Below are 20,763 nucleotides of genomic sequence, written 5' to 3'. Positions count from 1 at the left end.
TGTGGGCAATGTATATAATGCAGAGAATCCGTTGTTTAGCAATTAGGAGGAGGTGCGGGGATACTAAAAGTATTATCCAGAGGGCTGAGGAGGGGTTGTTAATGTGGCTCTAACAATGAGAGAGGATGGAACGAAATAGAATGACTTGGAGAAAGTATAAATCTGCAGAAGGAAAACGGGGTAGGGGTCAGCCTAGGAAAGGTTGGAGAAAGGGGGTAAAGAAGGTTTTGTGTGTTAGGAGCTTGGGCTTCCAGCAAGCATGCGTGAGCGTATTAGATAGAAGCGAGTGGAGACAAATGGGCTTCATGACTTGATGTGCTGTTGGAGTGTGAGCAAAATAACATTTATAAAGGGATTAAGGGAAACCGGCTGGCCGGACTTGCGTCCTGGAAGTGAGAAGTACAGTGCCTGCACTGTGAAGAAGTGTTGATATGCTGCTGTTTTGTAAATGGTAGTGTAGGCATACCTCAGGCAAGACAGTGATCGAGTAAATGATGATGAAAGTGTTTCCTTTTTTTTCGGGTCACCCTGTCTTGGTGGGAAATGGCCGATTTATTAATAACAAAAATTATACATACTCATTCATATTATGTTGTACTGAACAAAAAAATGCAAATGCTTATTTTTGCCGAATAAGCAGAGTAAAAATTTGATTATGCAATAAATCTGGGAAAACCAATTTGAACATAAAGAAGAAAACTATATCATTGATATTAAGTAATGTTAAATTAATTTAAAACGGTTCATGATATATTCAGAAGAATTTGGTTGAAAAAAAAATTGTTTCGGTATGTTTGAAAAAACTTGGAGAAGTTCAATTTTAAAAATTGATAATAAAAATGTTACAAGAAACTTAGAACTTGAGTTCCACAAAAAAAAAAAAAACAGCCTGACATAAACAAAGAATTAAAACAATAATTTTTTAATATATTATAATGAATGGTATAACTGTTGTAAGTTTTACAAGAACAAATTAAAAAATACTCCATAAAATACAGAGAGAATATTAGCTAAGTGAAGGTGTGAAGGTCTCGCCGTTCTGGCTAGTCTTCAGTCACATCAACTGGTGTTCTTCAAGAGGTCTTATTTTTCTCTGCTAACCTGATCTCTCTCATCTTTCCTGCCGCTGCCGTTCCTACGAAAATACAAGAATGTAAGATACAAATTTCTCCTCGTAATAAGGAATACAATCAATTTTTAATAATTAAGAAATAGCTGATGCTTTTCAAAATTATAAGAAATATAAAAACTGAAGTTCAGTATTCAGAAGTTACAAGAAAATATATGAAATTCATATAAGAAGAGTGTCAAGAATATGGGAAAGATAAGTAGTAATGAATGAGAAAAAGTCATAGGAAATCCGGATATTCAGCAAAGAAATACTATTAAAAAATTAGGTTAGACTGTGAGAAACATTAGATTTGATGCAAATGGTATAAGATATGGGAATCTTTACTGAAAAATGTTTCGCTTAATAAGTCCTGTACAAAGATGAATGGTGGAAGGAGAGGAGTGTGAGGTAATCAGTCCCTCAGGTTTGAGTCAATGTTATCAGTCCATCAAACATTTGAAAAGTACAATGGATATATATTTCACAAGTTTGATGGTCTATCTGAAATGAAATTTCAGTTTTAGAAATACTACACTCCTACCCCCTAAATTAGTTTCACCTCATGAAAAAATTTATATTGACAAAATTTGTGCGTTTTCGGAAAATATTAATTAATGGGTAGCTTTCAAAGGCTGAGTTTACCAAAGACGAGCCCTGGGTCCTTCATCCTCCTCCCAGTCCCATATACGTAACTTATTGTTTCCCACTTGTCACGGAACTTTTCGTAGCTTTTGAAAATTTCTTTAGGTGGTGATCGACAAGTTGCAATAATTATTTGAGTTGCTCTTCATTGTTGGTGTGCTGTGAGGGAAAAGTTCAACAGATAGGAGTAGCAAGCTAGTATATGGTGACGACAGTTTGAATGCCAGTCTGCTTGTTAAGGTAGGATCAGTGTCTAGTTCCCGCTATCCCTCCCCCTCTTTTCTCCACCTGGAAAGGTGACGTGTGGGGCTCCGACCAAATGGGTAATCACTTGACTCACAGCTCCCAGCACAACTGTAAGTAAAAGCCTCTGCTCCTATTCTAGTGGATATATTGGTTAAAGGCTTCACTTTTAACCAATACTAAAACTTAGTTCATTCTGCCTTGATTTCCAGGTTTTGCTTTTAAATCCTCACCATTCTTTTAAGTGCCTTACACTTATCATGGAGAGTGATTTCTTAAGCAGTGTGTAACTTTTGCCTCTTTCTAGCTTGGAATGTCAGCTTGGGTCATCTGGCAACCAAAGAAACAGTGTTGAAGGAGACGATCTTCACATGAGTTCTGGGACGTCACTTTTTATCTACATACCTGAGTGTGGCCAACCCCAGGCAACTACCCCTCATCTTTGCAGTGGTGAAAGACCTGCGTTCCTATCATCTTGACGGATTATTCAAGGCTAGAGATTCTGTGACGAACTAGTCGTTGGGTTGTCACTCAACAACTGTGCCCCCCCCCCATCATCAGCAACGGCTACAATTTCTACAAAGCGCGGTGTCAACATCAGCCAGACACCCCAGTCTAACTGTACATATTAGCGTTGAATTCAAATATCATTTTTTTCATTTCATTTTTCATTTTTCTTTCAAGTAGGATAAAAGTTCATATTTAAATGTTTTATATTTTTAATTCTAACAATAAAGTGTTTATATTTGTAGGTTATTGTTCTTTTTTCTATTCATTAATCTTCCTAAGGAGGAGCCAGCCTTGGTAAGACCTACTTAAGATTTACAGGGTTGAGTAAGCCTTCACATGTGCTTTACACTGTACTCTTGAATTTAGAGGAATTCCTGCTTCAGCAGTCTCTTTGACGATCATGATTTTTCCCACCTTCCGGAAAACCTCTCGGAAGTTCTCATCTGAGATACAAATTGGCAAATTTTTCTGCTGGAATTCACGGTTGCTCTTATATGCCTGTGAATCTTGAAGGACTTTATCGTGACAAATGAATGCAACGTTGGATGGGGACCCTGCGACAGACTCAAGTTTCGGGCTGTCGTGATCGTCTTCGTTCTTCTCCATTGCCTTCAACGGGCCTTTTTATTGTCAAAACCAACAAAAAAATCAAACGGCCCCAGCCCCACCATTTTCTTCGACAAGTACCTACGGTTGGCGTCGAATTTAGAGTGCATATTTTGCAGTTTACTAGGTGTGTTACTGCGGAAGTTATTGAAAAAGCAGCAGATCAGTGAACGGAGTTACTACAGCGATCGCAGCTTTGAACCAGTCTTTCAGGTAGATGGTGACTTCAAACAAGTTTACATCTTTTAAGTGAGTTTCCTCTTGAGAACTGAGATTTCCCCAGCTTCTGAAACTTCCACAGCTTTAATCAGGACAAGCTTTTCGCCATCCATCGTGCTTCTGGACGTTGGAGACGGTACGCAGGAATAGATTTTCAAGGAAAAGGATAGACAGCTCATTGAATTTTCTGTTGTCGTTCGGTATTTTCCTGATTCCAAAGAAATGTGCGCAAACTGAAGCAGCTCTGTGTCCTCTTTGTCGATGACCATCAGGATCTCTTCATTTTCCAGACTCGTAGCTAAATCAGATAGGTCAATGAAATTCTATTTTGCCTGAAACCTCTTGAACAACGAACTTGTGGATCCATAATAAGCTGTGAAGACTTCAGTCTTCAAGCAAAATAAAAAAAAGTTCTTTCTCAAATGGTATTCCAGGCACACGTATGCATGTAAGAATCGTCAGGTACAATACACATATAACCAGCACATAGAAGAGAGGAACCTACAATGACGTTTCGGTCCAACTTGGACCATTTACAAAGTCACACTGTGTGACTTTGTAAATGGTTCAAGTCAGACCGAAACGTCGTCGTAAGTTCCTCTCTTCTTTGTGAGGGTTATTTGTGCATTGTTCCAGTCACGGTATTGTGCTTTTTTTGTGTTATTGTTGTTAATCGTCAAGTGTTTGAGGCAATCGTACCGAAGTTCATTTCCATGACGCAGTTTATCATTTCAAATTCATGGAGAAGGCGAGTATCAGTAACTGCTGAGACCCACCGGTTCCATTAGCAAGCTTTAGGATTCCAAGCATCTGACATTGCCCATTGCAGTGCTTGCAATGGCTGCAAGTCGAGACACTTGCTTTCCTAAATTTAGCACATCTGGAATAAACTTTCCATCCCAGTGAACAATGAAAAGAAGCTTCTCAGCTTCGCCATTCAGTGCTATTCCTAAGTTGCTGCTGTGCTGCTCTGTCTCCTTCGATCTAGGAACGATTAATGATAATTACTTCTTGGTTGTGGACAAGGCTTTCTGAACAGTTAATTGCTGGGACAACATCAACGGAGATAACATTCTTAATTTTGTTTTTTCTTGGCCTTTTTGGTGGTTTCTCGCCGCTTCACCTCTCATCGATTTCCTCCTATCCAGTGGATTCTAACGCAGAAATGGAGAATAAAATGCCAGTTTTATGGCTGTGAAGATGATGAAGCCTTATTGGTTATCGTCTGTCTCTTCTTTTATTCATGCAATTCTCGCTTTGTATCTGTTCTTTTAGTATTATTATCGATGGATCAAATGGCACTTCGTCGCTCTGGTTCCTATGAGGTACCATGAAAGTCCAATCCTCTTCTTTCCTCATGATAGAGCGCTCGTATGAGTTACAACAAACAGAATCGCCAGCCTGCTCCTGAATGCCTCCTCTTTCTTTCTCTGTACTAGGCTATTCTTGTTCTTGGTTTTATTCAAACGTTTTCAGTCCCTGTGGAGAGCTAAGAGCTTGTCGACGGCATAGTCTTTCCTCCTGGTTGGATATATGGATTTCGCAGCAAAACCCTCAATATTCTCCTTGGGAAAGGTAGCTTAGATGTCGAGAATCTTCTCAGACTTGTCAAGGAGACAAATTCCACTGTTTTTCTCAATATCCTGTGATTTATAACCCTAGACGCTGGGACTACAGAAAGTAAAAATATCATCTTAAAAAATAGAATATAATCATAACTGCACTTATGACACTGTATCCGAACACTCCTAGGAGAGAAAGTTATATATCAAAAACATTGAATCCTTAATTAAAATAATCAACATAGATGTATATACAATACAGTACCCACGAGATGAAAAATTGGACACATGTGCAACATCTGGGAATCTTTATTCTAGATGTTTCGCCATCAAGAAGCTTTATCAATATGAATTCATGACATCCAGATGTCATCCAGATCTTCATTAATGAGCATACAATACTCCAAAGGAAAACCGATAGCAAACAACTGAGTCGGACACTTGTATACAGGACAGATGAGTTTAATGTTAGAAGTATTATACCAAAAATCCTCAAACCTTTAGTGGCCATCCCTAAATATTATCCATTCTGACACACACACACACATAACACCAGGCACATTTCCTGAGGCGCACATCAACCAGATAACTGCTGTAGCATATGGGCGCCTGGCAAACCTCAGAACAGCATTCCGACATCTTAATAAGGAATCGTTCAGGACCCTGTACACGGTGTACGTTAGGCCCATATTGGAGTATGCGGCACCAGTTTGGAACCCACACCTAGCCAAGCACGTGAGGAAACTAGAGAAAGTGCAAAGGTTTGCAACAAGACTAGTCTCAGAGCTAAGGGGTATGTCCTACGAGGAGAGGCTAAGGGAAATCGACCTGGCGACACTGGAGGACAGGAGATATAGGGAATGACATGATAACGACATATAAAATACTGAGAGGAATTGACAAGGTGGACAGAGACAGGATGTTCCAGAGACGGGACACAGGAACAAGGGGACACAGCTGGATGCTGAAGATTCAGATGAATCACAGGGATGTTAGGAAGTATTTCTTCAGACACAGAGTAGTCAGGAAGTGGAATAGTTTGGGAAACCATGTAGTGAAGGCAGGATCCATTTATAGCTTTAAGCAGAGGTATGATGAAGCTCATGGTGCAATGAGAGTGACCCAGTAGCGGCCAGTGAAGAGGCGGGCCCAGGAGCTATGACTCGAACCCTGCAACCACAACTAGGTGAGTGTACACACACACATACACACTCACACACAAAGGTTTGGTGTACGAACACAGATGGAATAACAAATAAATGTGAGAAGTGGCATCAAAGAATCAAGAAGACGTCCCCAGACAACATAGCACTCTCAGAAACGACACGCACCGGGATAACCGACCCAGTCTTTCCACCCTGATATCAGATCCTGAGGAAAGATAAAGGGAGCAGAGGGAGAGGAGGAGTTGCACTGCTCATTAACAACAGCACCGGATTTAAGGAAATGGAAGGAATGGATGGATTGACGAAAGGGTCTCATAGTAGAAACAATTCAGAAAGGTGGCCCTAAGGTGGCAATTGCAGAGATGTACAACCCACCACAGAACTGCAGGAGCCCAAGAGAAGAATATGAAGAGACCTACAGAGCAATGGTGGACAAACTAGCTGAGGTAGCCAGAAGAGCCCACACGGGTAGAGCAAAGTTACTAATTATGGGAGATTTCAATCACAAGGAGATTGACTGGGAAAACCTGGAATAACATTCCAACACCACAGTAAGGAATCGTTCAAGACTGTACACCAGGTATGTCAGGCCCATATTGGAGTATGCAGCTCCAGTTTGGAACCTACACCTGGTAAAGGCGTCAAGAAAATGGAGAAAGTGAAAAGGTTTGTGAAAAGGTTAATTTCAAAGCTAAGGGGAATGTCCTACGAAGAACGTTTCAGGGAAATCAGCCTGACGACACTGGAGGACAGGAGGGTTAGCGGAGACATGATAACGACATAAAATACTGCGAAGAATTGACAAGGTGAGCAGAGACAGGATGTTCCAGAGATGGGACACAGAAACAAGGAGTTAAAGTTGGAAGACTCAGATGAGCCAAAGGGATGTTAGGAAGTATTTCTTCAGTCATAGAGTTGTTAGTAAATTGAGTATTCTGGACAGTGACGTAGTGAAGGCAGGGACCATACATAGTTTTAAGACGAGGTTCGATAAAGCTCATGGAGCAGGAATAGAGAGGACCTAGCAGCGACCAGTGAAGAGGCGGGCCCAGGAGCTATGAGTCGACCCCTAAAACCACAAATAGGAGAATACAATAGGTGAGCGCGCGCGCACACGCAAACACACACAGGGGTTCCACAGGGGTCAGTCTTAGGTCCGGAGCTGTTTCTGGTATATGTGAGTGACATGACAGAAGGAATAGAATCAGAAGTGTCCCAGTTTGAAGAGGATGTGAAGTTAATGAGGAGAATTCAATCAGAAGAGGATCAGGCAGAACTACAAAAGGATCTGAACATGCTGCAGACCTGGTCCAGTAACTGGCTCCTGGAACTGAACCCCACCAAGTACAAAGTCGTGAAGATCGGAGTAGGACAAAGAAGACCGCAGATAGAGTACGTCTAGGGGTCCAAAGATCACAAACCTCACTTAAGGAAAAGGATCTTGGGGTGAGTATAACACCGGGTACATCTTCTGAGGCGCACATCAACCAAATAACTACTGCAGTATATGAACTTCTAGCAAACCTAAGAATAGCGTTCTGACGTCTCAGTAAGGAATCGTCCAGAACTCTCTACACCGTGTACGTCAGGCCCATATTGGAAGATGCAGCACCAGTCTGGAACTAAAACCTGGCCAAGCACGTCAGGAAGTTAGAGAAAGTGCAAAGGTTTGCAATGAGACTAGTTCATGAGCTAAGGGGCATGTCCTACAAGGAGAAGTGAAGGGAAATCGACCTGACAACACTGGAGTACAGGAGGAATAAATGGGGACATGATAACATAAAATACTGAGTGGAATCGACAAGGTGGACTGAGACAAGATGTTCCAAAAATGGGACACAGCAACAAGGGGTCACAATTGGAAGTTGAAGACTCAGATGAGTCGCAGGGATGATAGGAAGTATTTCTTCAGTCAAAACATTGTCAGTAAGTGGAACAGTCTGGAAAGTTATATAGTGGAGGTAGGATCCATACATAGCTTTAAGAAGAGGTATGATAAAGCTCACGGAACAGGGAGAGGGTGACCTAATAGCGACCAGTGAAGATACGGGGCCAGGAGCTATGACTCTACCCTTGCAACCACAGATGAGTCATTTGGATGTTACGAAGTACTTCTTCAGCCTTAGAGTTGTTGGGAAATGGAACGATCTGGAAAGTGAAGTAGTGGAGGAAGGATTCATATACAGCTATAAGAAGAGGTACGATAAAGCTCTCGGAGCAGGGAAAGTGTGAACCTAGTAGCAACCAGCGAAGAGGTAGGACCAGGAGCTGAGACTCAACCCCTGCAACCTCAAATTGGTAAATGTAAATAGGTGAGTACACACTCACATGTACTCTCTCTCCTCTCTCTCTCTCTCTCTCTCTCTCTCTCTCTCTCTCTCTCTCTCTCTCTCTCTCTCTCTCTCTATATATATGACATATATATATATATATATATATATATATATATATATATATATATATATATATATATATATATATATATATATATATATATATGCAATAAGATCACAGTAAACAGGTGATTTCAGAATATGCAAAACAACCACTGTGAAAGACTAGAGAAATTCCAAGCGCATTCGTGACTACTCACATTATCAAGGAACTATGAAAGTAAAGCATCCAAGGAAGGTATATAAGGGGTCTGGCCAACACCTCACTATCAGATCCCACAACAGTTAAACACCTGACGCGCGCCGGCCCAACTGGACAGGTCCTTCGCACAACCCACCAACAAACTATTCTACCCAAGAAATTTTTAAAAATTATTATTTGTCCAGTTATTATTAAATTCTTCCCAAATTCTATTAATTATAAATGGATCTAATTTATATGAACCAAAGGAAATATTCATATTATTGTCAAAACTGCTTTTTATGAAACAAGATTCAATTATATTCCTGTCGACAATGGACTTGCTTGATACTACTTTCTCAACTTTTTGAAAATAAATTGGATGGTTAAAATCTCTTACATGAATAAATAGAGCATTGGAATCTTGTCCAGTTCTAATGCTATATTTATGTTGTTTTAATCTAAGTTCGAGATTTTTACCAGTTTGACCGTAATAAACTTTATCACAAATTTTACAAGGAATCTTATAGACACATCCATCAGCATTTTGGGGGGAATTCTTTATCAAAAGTTTTTTTACTGTATCAAGATTTTTGAATACAACTTTAATAATTAAAGTCTTAAGAAGAGAAGGCATATCAACCAAGTTTTCATGGTAAGGGAGAACCAACATATTTTTAGTTGAATAAGGCTGGTTGTCCCTTTTTGGATTGTAAAAAGTATTTCTAGCAACTTTAAAAGATTTATCAATTACATTTCTTGGGTATTTTAAATCATTACCTTTTTCATAAATTTTGGATGTTTCATCATCTATGAACTCAGGACTACAAATTCGTAAAGCTCTCAAAAACATTGATGAGTCAAACTGTCTGTTTTCTCATCAATGTTTTTGAGAGTGTGAGGGAAAAGTTGAATAGATAGGAGTAGCAAGGGAGTATATAGTAACAATAGTTTCATTGCCGGCTACTTGTTAAGGTAGGGTAAGTCCAGCTCCCGCTATTCCCCCCCTTTTTTCCCCCTCCCCGAAAGTGATAGTTTGATTGCCGGCTGCTTGTTAAGGTATGGTCAGTCTAGCTCCCGCTATCCCTTCCCATCCCTCTTTCCCCTCCCCCCACCCCCCGAAAGGTGACGTGTGGGGCTCCGGCTAAACAGTAATCACTAGACTCACAGCTCCCAGCACTACTGTAAGTACATGCCTGCTCATATTCTAGTGGACTTATTGGTTGAAAGCTTCACTTTTGACCAATAATAAACTTAGTCCTTTCAGTCTTGCTCTGTTAAATGTCTTAATAATCACCACTTCTTTTAGGTATTGTACTTATCATGGAGAGTGATTTCTTAAGCAGTGGGTAAGCTGTCTCTCTTTACAGCTTGGAATGACAGAATGGGTCACCTGCCAACCAACGAGTAGAATTGAAGGAGACGGACTAACGTCCTGAGACGTCCCATGTTTTATCTACTTGCCTGTGCACATGTATGAAGAATCAGGACGTAACCCCTCATCATTGCAGCGGTGACGTGTACTTAGCTCTGTGAAGACCTGTTTGTGTGCTCTCTGTGAATCTGAACCAGGATGCCCTCTCTTGAGCAACTTTACCAGCAGCTGAGAGAAGAGCTCAGAGTTGCTAAGATGGAGATACGGCGATTGACGGAGGAGAACAAGAGGATTCGTAGTAGTCCTCCTGTTGTGAGTCCCCAGGTTAAGAGGGGAGCTTGGTCAGTGGCCGGGCAACATGGAACCAAGCTGAAGATCAAGAAGACGGTTGGAGAGGCAGAAACAACGAGAAACCAGAAGACTACCGTGGAAACTTCCAACCCATTCTCGGTGCTACCCGACGAATGTGAGTGTTCTACTGGGAATGCCACAACGAGCACCAAAGAAGCATTGGCAGACGTGAGTGAGACATCCCTAGAAACCCCAACGAAGACCATCGAGAACGTCTTGACGAATTCTACAAGTGGTGTAATGCTACCTGGCGAGTGTGAGTCGACTACTCGGAGCATCACGACGGACGACGCAAAGGAAGGTAAAAACATTGTTGTTGTTGGGGATAGCCAGATTAGGTACATGGATAGGGCATTCTGCTTGAAGGACAGGAGTAGGAGGCAGAGAGTGTGTTTTCCTGGGGCGGGGATGAAGGATATTGTTAGCCGTCTGGATGACATCATGAGAGGTAATGGGAGCAATCCTATTATCTGTCTCAGTGCTGGAGGCAACGATGTTGGCAGACGTAGGAGTGAGGACCTGATTAGCAGGTATAGGTCAGCAATAGAGATAATTAGGAGGAAGGGTGGGAAACCTGTCATATGTGGCATTTTGCCAAGGAGAGGAGTTGGAAATGAATGGTTGTCCAGAGCAATTGGTGTCAATTGCTGGCTGGACAAATACTGTAAGGAAAATGCAGTAACATTCATTGACAACTGGGACCTCTTCTATGGCAGAAATGACATGTATGCCAGGGATGGGGTTCACTTATCTAGGTGTGGGGTGGGAGCACTGGCCAACGCAGTGGAGGGAGCTGTTAGGTCTTTAAACTAGGAATAGTTAGTGGTATGGGTTTTTGCGGGAAAACTGTGAAGTCTCAGGGTAGTAATATGAGTACTAGGAGAACTAGTAATAGGCAAAATGAGGTGGATATCGGAAAGCCAGTGGCACTAATTGACAAGGACAGTAATAGGTTTAGTGGAATAACAGAAAGGAGCAGGAATGATAAAGAGAAAGGAGGGTCCTTAAGTATATATTACACAAATAGTCGCAGTGCTAGGAATAAGATGGACGAGTTGAGACTAGTTGCTAGTGCAGGTAACATAGATGTATTTGCCATTACTGAGACGTGGTTTAATTCAAAAAGTCGGGACATGCCTGCAGAATGTCACATTCAGGGTTTCAAATTGTTCCAAGTAGATAGAAGTATCGGGAAGGGGGGTGGGGTGGCATTGTATGTCCGAGATCGCTTGAACTGTTGCATTAAAACGGGTATTAAGTCTGAAGTAACACATACAGAGTCTGTTTGGATAGAATTTTCAGAGGGGCATGAAAAATTAACTTTAGGTGTGATATACCGTCCCCCAAATTTAGATAGGGATCAGGGAAGACTACTATGGGAGGAAATTGTTAGGGCCACAAGGCACGATAATGTAGTAATTCTAGGAGACTTTAACTTTAGTCATATTGATTGGAATTTCTTGACTGGGAATTTAGAATCATACGACTTCTTAGAAGTAGTTCAGGATTGTTTTTTGAAGCAGTTTGTGACAGAACCTACAAGGGGTAATAACCTGCTTGACTTAGTTCTGGCAAACAATGAATCCCTTGTTAATAATTTAGAAGTTTCAGAGGAACTGGGTGCTAGCGACCACAAATCAATTACATTTAGAATTGAATGGAAGTATGATAGTAGGGATAACTCAGTAACAGTCCCAGATTTTCGCTTAGCAGATTACGATGGGCTTAGAGAACACTTATCATCTGTTGACTGGGGTAACGAAGAGAGCTATCAATATGACAGTTTTTTGAACACAGTACATGCTGCTCAAAGAACATTTATCCCTTATAAAGAAATTAGATCAAATAGAAATGACCCAAAATGGATGAATAATAGGCTGAAATATCTACTAGGGCATAAGAAAGGAATTTATAGGCGTATCAAAAGAGGCGAGGGTCATCTTATGAATCAGTATATTGACATTAAGAGGGACATTAAAAAGGGGATAAGAAAAGCTAAAAGGGACTATGAAATTAAAGTTGCTAGGGATTCTAAAACTAACCCAAAAAGTTTTTTCCAGGTATATAGAACAAAAGTCAGAGATAAGATAGGTCCCCTTAAAAATAACTATGGGCATCTTACTGACAAAGAGAATGAAATGTGCTCGATTTTAAATAATTATTTTCTCTCGGTTTTTACAGAGGAAGACACTAATAATATTCCGGTAATTAATTTTTATAGTGGGCCAGAAGAAGATAAATTATGTAACATCACAGTCACTAGTGAAATGGTTGTGAAGCAAATAGACCGACTGAAGCAAAATAAGTCACCGGGTCCTGATGAGGTTTTTTCAAGGGTTCTAAAGGAATGCAAAATGGAAGTCTGTGAACCATTAACTAATATTTTTAATTTATCTCTTCAAACAGGTGTAGTGTCTGATATGTGGAAGATGGCTAATGTAATTCCTATTTTTAAAACAGGGGACAAGTCGTTACCGTCAAATTACCGCCCAATAAGCCTGACCTCAATTGTAGGCAAATTACTAGAGTCAATTATAGCTCAAATTATAAGAAGCCATCTCGATAAGCATAGCTTGATTAATGATACTCAGCATGGATTCACAAGAGGCCGGTCTTGTCTAACTAATTTATTAACTTTCTTCAGTAAAGCTTTTGAGGCTGTTGACCACGATGAAGAATTTGATATTATTTACTTAGATTTTAGTAAGTCATTTGATAGAGTTCCGCACCAAAGACTGTTGAAGAAAGTAGCAGCTCATGGCATTGGGGGAAGAGTGCTCTCGTGGATCGAATCATGGCTCACAGACAGGAAGCAGAGAGTGTCCATAAATGGGGTTAAATCCGAGTGGGGATCAGTAACAAGTGGCGTTCCACAGGGATCAGTCTTGGGCCCGTTGTTGTTTATAATATATATCAATGATCTTGATGAAGGAATTACTAGTGATATGAGCAAATTCGCCGATGACACGAAGATAGGTAGGATAATTGATTCAAACGTAGATGTTAGGGAACTTCAGGAGGATTTAGACAAACTCTACTCTTGGTCAGAAAAGTGGCAGATGCAGTTCAATGTAGATAAATGCAAGGTTCTGAAGCTCGGGAGTGTCCATAACCCTAGCACTTATAAGTTAAATAATATAGAACTTAGCCATACAGATTGCGAAAAGGACTTGGGGGTTATGGTAAGCAGCAACCTTAAACCAAGACAGCAATGCCTAAGCGTACGTAATAAGGCAAATAGATTACTGGGATTTATATCAAGAAGTGTAAGCAACAGAAGTCCAGAGGTCATACTGCAGCTTTATACATCATTAGTAAGGCCTCGCCTAGATTATGCAGCTCAATTCTGGTCTCCATATTACAGAATGGACATAAATTCGTTAGAAAACATTCAGCGTAGGATGACTAAATTAATACATAGCATTAGAAATCTTCCTTATGAAGAAAGATTGAAGACTCTTAAGTTACATTCACTTGTTAGACGAAGAATGAGGGGAGACCTGATCGAAGTGTATAAGTGGAAGATAGGTATTATTAAAGGGGATATTAACAAGGTCTTGAGGATATCTCTCCAAGAGAGAACCCGCAGTAATGGATTTAAATTAGATAAGTTTAGATTTAGAAAGGACATAGGAAAGTATTGGTTTGGAAATAGGGTAGTTGATGAGTGGAACAGTCTACCTAGTTGGGTTATTGAGGCTAGGACTTTGGATAGTTTCAAATTTAGGTTGGATAAGTACATGAGTGGGAGGGGTTGGATTTGAGTGGGACTTGCACATCGGAGCGTGTTTCTTGGGTGGCATTGAAAGTTGGGTTGGTCAAATGTTTGTTAGTGGGATGAATTGTAAAGGACCTGCCTAGTATGGGCCAACAGGCCTGCTGCAGTGTTCCTCCTTTCTTATGTTCTTATGTTCTTAAAGATCCTGATTTCCTGTCATCAGGATAGATTATATACGGCTATAGACTCTGTGAAGAACGAGCCGGTGGGTTGTCACCGACACCTGGGACCCCCCCTCCATCCACCACATCATCAGCAACGGCTACGATTTCAACAACACGCAGTGTCACCAACACCAGACACCCAAGTTTTATATAGATTAGAGTTGAATTCAGATATCATTTATATTTTTCATTTTTCATTTTTTTTTAATGTAGGATCAATATTTCATATTTAAGTGTTTTATATTTTATATTCTAAATAATGAAGTTTTTGTTTGTCATTTTTTGTTCTTTTTCTATGCATTAATTTTCCTGAGGAGGAGCCAACCTTAGTAATACTGACTGAAGTTGTTACAGGGCTGAGTAAGCTTTCACAGAGAGCTTTACGAATTTGTAGTCCTGAGTTCATAGATGAGGAAATATCCAAAATTTATGAAATAGGTAATGATTTAAAATACCCAAGAAATGTAATTGATAAATCTTTTAAAGTTGCTAGAAATACTTTTTACAATCCAAAAAGGGACAACCAGCCTTATTCAACTAAAAATATGTTGGTTCTCCCTTACCATGAAAACTTGGTTGATATGCCTTCTCTTCTTAAGACTTTTAATATTAAAGTTGTATTCAAAAATCTTGATACAGTAAAAAAAACTTTTGATAAAGAATTCCCCCCAAAATGCTGATGGATGTGTCTATAAGTTTCCTTGTAAAATTTGTGATAAAGTTTATTACGGTCAAACTGGTAAAAATCTCGAACTAAGATTAAAACAACATAAATAAAGCATTAGAACTGGACAAGATTCCAATGCTCTAGTCATGTAAGAGATTTTAACCATCCAATTGATCTTCAAAAAGTTGAGAAAGTAGTATCAAGCAAGTCCATGGTCGACAGGAATATAATTGAATCTTGTTTCATAAAAAGCAGTTTTGACAATAATATGAATATTTCCTTTGGTTCATATAAATTAGATCCATTTATAATTAATAGAATTTGGGAAGAATTTAATAATAACTGGACAAATAATAATTTTTAAAATTTTCTTGGGTAGAATAGTTTGTTGGTGGGTTGTGCGAAGGACCTGTCCAGTTGGGCCGGCGCGCGTCAGGTGTTTAACTGTTGTGGGATCTGATAGTGAGGTGTTGGCCAGACCCCTTATATACCTTCCTTGGATGCTTTACTTTCATAATTCCTTGATAATGTGAGTAGTCACGAATGCGCTTGGAATTTCTCTAGTCTTTCACAGTGGTTGTTTTGCGCATATATATATATATATATATATATATATATATATATATATATATATATATATATATATATATATATATATATATATATATATATATATATATATATATATATGTATATTGCATAGGTAGTAGGTTGGTAGACAGGACCCGCCCAGGGAGGTACTACCGTCCTGCCAAGTGAGTGTAAAACGAAAGCCTGTAATTGTTTTACATGATGGTAGGATTGCTGGTGTCTTTTGTCTGTCTCATAAACATGCAAGATTTCAGGCATGTCTTGCTACTTCTACTTACACTTAGGTCACATTACACATACATGTACAAGCATATATATACACACCCCTCTGGGTTTTCTTTTATTTTCTTTTTAGTTCTTGTTCTTGTTTGTTTCCTCTTACCTCCATGGGGAAGTGGAACAGAATTCTTCCTCCCTAAGCCATGCGTGTTGTAAGAGGCGACTAAAATGCCGGGAGCAAGGGGCTAGTAACCCCTTCTCCTGTATATATTACTAAATGTAAAAGGAGAAACTTTCGTTTTTCCTTTTGGGCCACCCTGCCTCGGTGGGATACGGCCGGTGTGTTGAAAGAAAGATATATATTGCACTTACACAGACACACGCACTTATATACTAACGCACACACATGCATGAGGGGCCAGGAGCTAGGAATCGACCCCTGCAAACACATTTAGGAGAGTACAGCACCAGAAAGCTTAGGGGGTACAGGATATAACGGCAAGTACTGCACATCATACCCTTAAAAGGAAAAAGGTACAAAAATTTTTTCTACAGAACTCATCACTTCAAAGGCAATGGACCTGACCAGGTGTCAGTGTATTCTGCGAGAGGGAACAGGAACATGTCCGATCCATTAGCTTAGATCTATAACAAGTCAATGGTCACAGGACAGTTCCCAGAGATAGGGAGGACAGTCAATATTATTTGACTATGCTGCTGGAATTCAGTGACAGAATATCAGAAGTTAGACAGGAGACGGAAGGATGTGAAATTTATTGAAACCCATGAGAGATGGAGGAAAAAAATTGAGAGGAATGCGAGAATAACAAAGAATGTATTTCCGTGGATAAGAGTACCTTGGCGGAAGGAAATTGTGTACAGTAAACCATACCACGGGAGGGGTTTGAACCCGCGGTCAGAGAGTTTCAAAACTCAAGACCGTCTCGTTAGCCACTTTGCCAGCTAGCTTCAATGAGATTCATCCAACTAGGTATATTTCTACACCATAGGAAGGTTAGCATAGGCACCACTGTGTGCACAAATGCAAGTTTTTACAGACGAATCTCCCTCTAGCACGGCCGTGACGAACTCTAGCTCAAATCCCCTCAAATCCGTCAGTATGACTCACGAAATCGTAATGACACGATTGCAAACAAACCATACCGTGGTATGGTTTATTTGCAATCGTGTCATTACGATTTCGTGAGACATGTGTCCAATAAGAAATGTCATAATCAGAAAAGCTGGTTTTTGCAAGGACCATTTCTGTTTCTTGTTTATATGTATAACATACCAGATGGTGCCGAGTCAGATGTGCCCCAGTTTGTTGATGATATAAAACAAATGAAGAGAATTAAAACACTTGAAGACAGGGTAAAACTACAAGTGGAACTAGACAAAATGCAAAGTTATGAAGACAGTGGAAGAGGACAGGACACAGTATATACTTAGTGAACAGAAGCTACATACATCACTCAGAGAGAAAGCCCTAGAGTTGAGCATATTTCCAGGAGTATCGCCAGAAGCTTATGCCATCCGAATGACCTCTGCTGCTGTAGTAGTGGCTTGTTTGGCAAATCTAAGAGAAATGCTCAAGAATCTCCACAAATAGTCATTCCATGCCCTTTATACAACATATGACAGACCTCTCCTGGAGTATGCAGCACCAGCATGAAACCCACTCCTAGAAACGCAACGAGTCTGGTTCCAGAGCTAAAGGATATGAGCTACTAGGAGAGGCTAACAGAATTAAATTTAACGACATTGAAGGGTAAAGGAAGTAGTGCGGAAAACGCGATAATTTGCAAAAAAATTATAGGAAATGATCTGACATACAGGGATAGGCTTTTTGAGTGGTGGGAAACAGGTGCTCAGTGCACAGCTGGACGTTTAAAGACATGGGAGCCACAGGAATGGCAGGAAGTATTTCAGCAGCTTCATGGTGGTCGGTAAGTGAAGTCTCTTCAATAAAAAAAGTGATGGAGGCAAGTTATATACATAATTTTAAGAACATTTACGATAGGGGCCATGAGGGAAGGAGGGAGTGAATCTGGAGAGTGACAAGTTGAGAGGCGGGCCTAGGAACTACGGCTCAACCCCTGCAACGACATATAAGCTAGCACACACACACACACACACTCTCTCACACATTTTCACTTTCAAACGCAAGCTCCCCTATCCCCCTCTCTCTTTTTCTCCCTCTCTTCCTCCCTCTCTCCCTTTCTCCCTCTCTCTCTTTCTCCCTTTCTCTCTTTCTCCCCCTCTCTCTCCCATCCTCACAGCATCACTCCCCCTACCCTCACTCTACCATCCCAGTCACCATCCCTCCCTTGAACTTTACTCTCGTTTCCTCTCCCCACATATTGAACTATTATATTCTGTCGTTCTAATCCGCTCAAATCTACTCCGTTTTACCCTCAAAAAACCATTACTTCCCGTGGCTGTTGCTATCTACCAACCTTCTCTTTAAAATAAATCCTTCCTATCTGTATAACAGGGAAGTAATAATTTCTGAGCTGATATTATCTTGAACAGCCATTATAAGGAAAGATTCTTCTATCAAGAATCGACATACCACTTAGACTAGAATTTAGAAAATTTAGAAAAACATTTTTTTTTGTTTTCAGTGTCTTGATTTCCTAGTACAAATGCTTTAGAGGATGTATGCAGCAAAAACTACATGTTCAAAAAAAAAAATCTACAAAAATATATTATTTATATATATGCAGAGAGAAGAGACATTTCAGGTCAACAACCAACCTTGTACACAGCGACGAGGATTGTTTGAGTATTTGAAGAGGGATCGACAATCCGGAACCTGAGCCGGAGTTAGACCTGTGGAAACAAAATTCTGAAATAATGTCAACTTTATATACGTGTGTGTGTGTTTTTATTTACATATATATATATATATATATATATATATATATATATATATATATATATATATATATATATATATATATATATATATATATATATATATATATATGCAAAACATCCACTCTGAAAGAATAGAGAAATTCCAAGCGCATTCGTGACTACTCACATTGTCGTGAGTAGTCACGAACGCGCTTGGAATTTCTCTATTCTTTAAGAGTGGTTGTTTTGCATATTCTGAAATCACCTGTTTTCTGTGATCTTAGTGCATATATATATATATATATATATATATATATATATATATATATATATATATATATATATATATATATATATATATATATATATATATCGTAGTTTTCTGTTCCAGCGGATCAGTGCGACTGTTCAAAGGGGTAATGCCTGCTGTATTTTGGGCACACACCCCAGCTCTGACGAGCTGGATGAGATTTTCGCCTTATAATCGGTGATACACACGTAACAACATGTACCTTATATGCCACCTTTATATCAACAATGTATCTCTTAAATCTTCTGTACCATATTATGTAATAAAATATTCCTATTGGTAAAAAAAATGTATATTAAAAGATGGGGTGGTAGGGGAAGTGGAATATTCAAACGGCTTCAGGAAGAAATCCAAATATTCTTCCTTGAAGCCTTTTTATCCACTTCTCCGAGGCTATGGGTCCCCACAGTTTACACCAGAGGTGGACCCCATCCCATACGAAAAAAAAAAAATATATGTATATATATATATATATATATATATATATATATATATATATATATATATATATATATACATATACATATATATATCTATATATATATATATATATATATATATATATATATATATATATATATATATATATTATTTTATTTTTTTATTATCACACCGGCCGATTCCCACCAAGGCAGGGTGGCCCGAAAAAGAAAAACTTTCACCATCATTCACTCCATCACTGTCTTGCCAGAAGGGTGCTTTACACTACAGTTTTTAAACTGCAACATTAACACCCCTCCTTCAGAGTGCAGGCACTGTACTTCCCATCTCCAGGACTCAAGTCCGGCCCGCCGGTTTCCCTGAATCCCTTCATAAATGTTACTTTGCTCACACTCCAACAGCACGTCAAGTATTAAAAACCATTTGTCTCCATTCACTCCTATCAAACACGCTCACGCATGCCTGCTGGAAGTCCAAGCCCCTCGCACACAAAACCTCCTTTACCCCCTCCCTCCAACCCTTCCTAGGCCGACCCCTACCCCGCCTTCCTTCCACTACAGACTGATACACTCTTGAAGTCATTCTGTTTCGCTCCATTCTCTCTACATGTCCGAACCACCTCAACAACCCTTCCTCAGCCCTCTGGACAACAGTTTTGGTAATCCCGCACCTCCTCCTAACTTCCAAACTACGAATTCTCTGCATTATATTCACACCACACATTGCCCTCAGACATGACATCTCCACTGCCTCCAGCCTTCTCCTCGCTGCAACATTCATCACCCACGCTTCACACCCATATAAGAGCGTTGGTAAAACTATACTCTCATACATTCCCCTCTTTGCCTCCAAGGACAAAGTTCTTTGTCTCCACAGACTCCTAAGTGCACCACTCACTCTTTTTCCCTCATCAATTCTATGATTCACCTCATCTTTCATAGACCCATCCGCTGACACGTCCACTCCCAAATATCTGAATACGTTCACCTCCTCCATACTCTCTCCCTCCAATCTGATATTCAATCTTTCATCACCTAATCTTTTTGTTATCCTCATAACCTTACTCTTTCCTGTATTCACCTTTAATTTTCTTCTTTTGCACACCCTACCAAATTCATCCACCAATCTCTACAACTTCTCTTCAGAATCTCCCAAGAGCACAGTGTCATCAGCAAAGAGCAGCTGTGACAACTCCCACTTTGTGTGTGATTCTTTATCTTTTAACTCCACGCCTCTTGCCAAGACCCTCGCATTTACTTCTCTTACAACCCCATCTATAAATATATTAAACAACCACGGTGACATCACACATCCTTGTCTAAGGCCTACTTTTACTGGGAAAAAATTTCCCTCTTTCCTACATACTCTAACT

The 20,763-nt window shown here is 39.8% G+C and overlaps 1 protein-coding gene across 1 annotated transcript in view; it reads right to left on the bottom strand.

Annotated features, from left to right (window-relative positions):
- Positions 1 to 906: 906 nt before the first annotated feature.
- The window catches only part of LOC128694679 (adipokinetic hormone/corazonin-related peptide receptor variant I), a 230,821-nt gene continuing 210,964 nt past the window's right edge, over positions 907 to 20,763 (bottom strand). Inside the window, exons 8-9 of the mRNA XM_070104285.1 lie at positions 18,539 to 18,613; positions 907 to 1,135 (exon numbers count right to left, since the gene is read on the bottom strand). Coding sequence (XP_069960386.1) covers positions 1,084 to 1,135; positions 18,539 to 18,613 — 127 coding nt within the window. The 3' untranslated portion in view covers positions 907 to 1,083. The remainder of the gene's footprint in view (positions 1,136 to 18,538; positions 18,614 to 20,763) is intronic.

This window comes from Cherax quadricarinatus, chromosome 90 (assembly GCF_038502225.1).
Source record: "Cherax quadricarinatus isolate ZL_2023a chromosome 90, ASM3850222v1, whole genome shotgun sequence".
Taxonomy (NCBI): domain Eukaryota; kingdom Metazoa; phylum Arthropoda; class Malacostraca; order Decapoda; family Parastacidae; genus Cherax; species Cherax quadricarinatus.
This window is presented reverse-complemented; position numbering and strand designations above follow the sequence as displayed.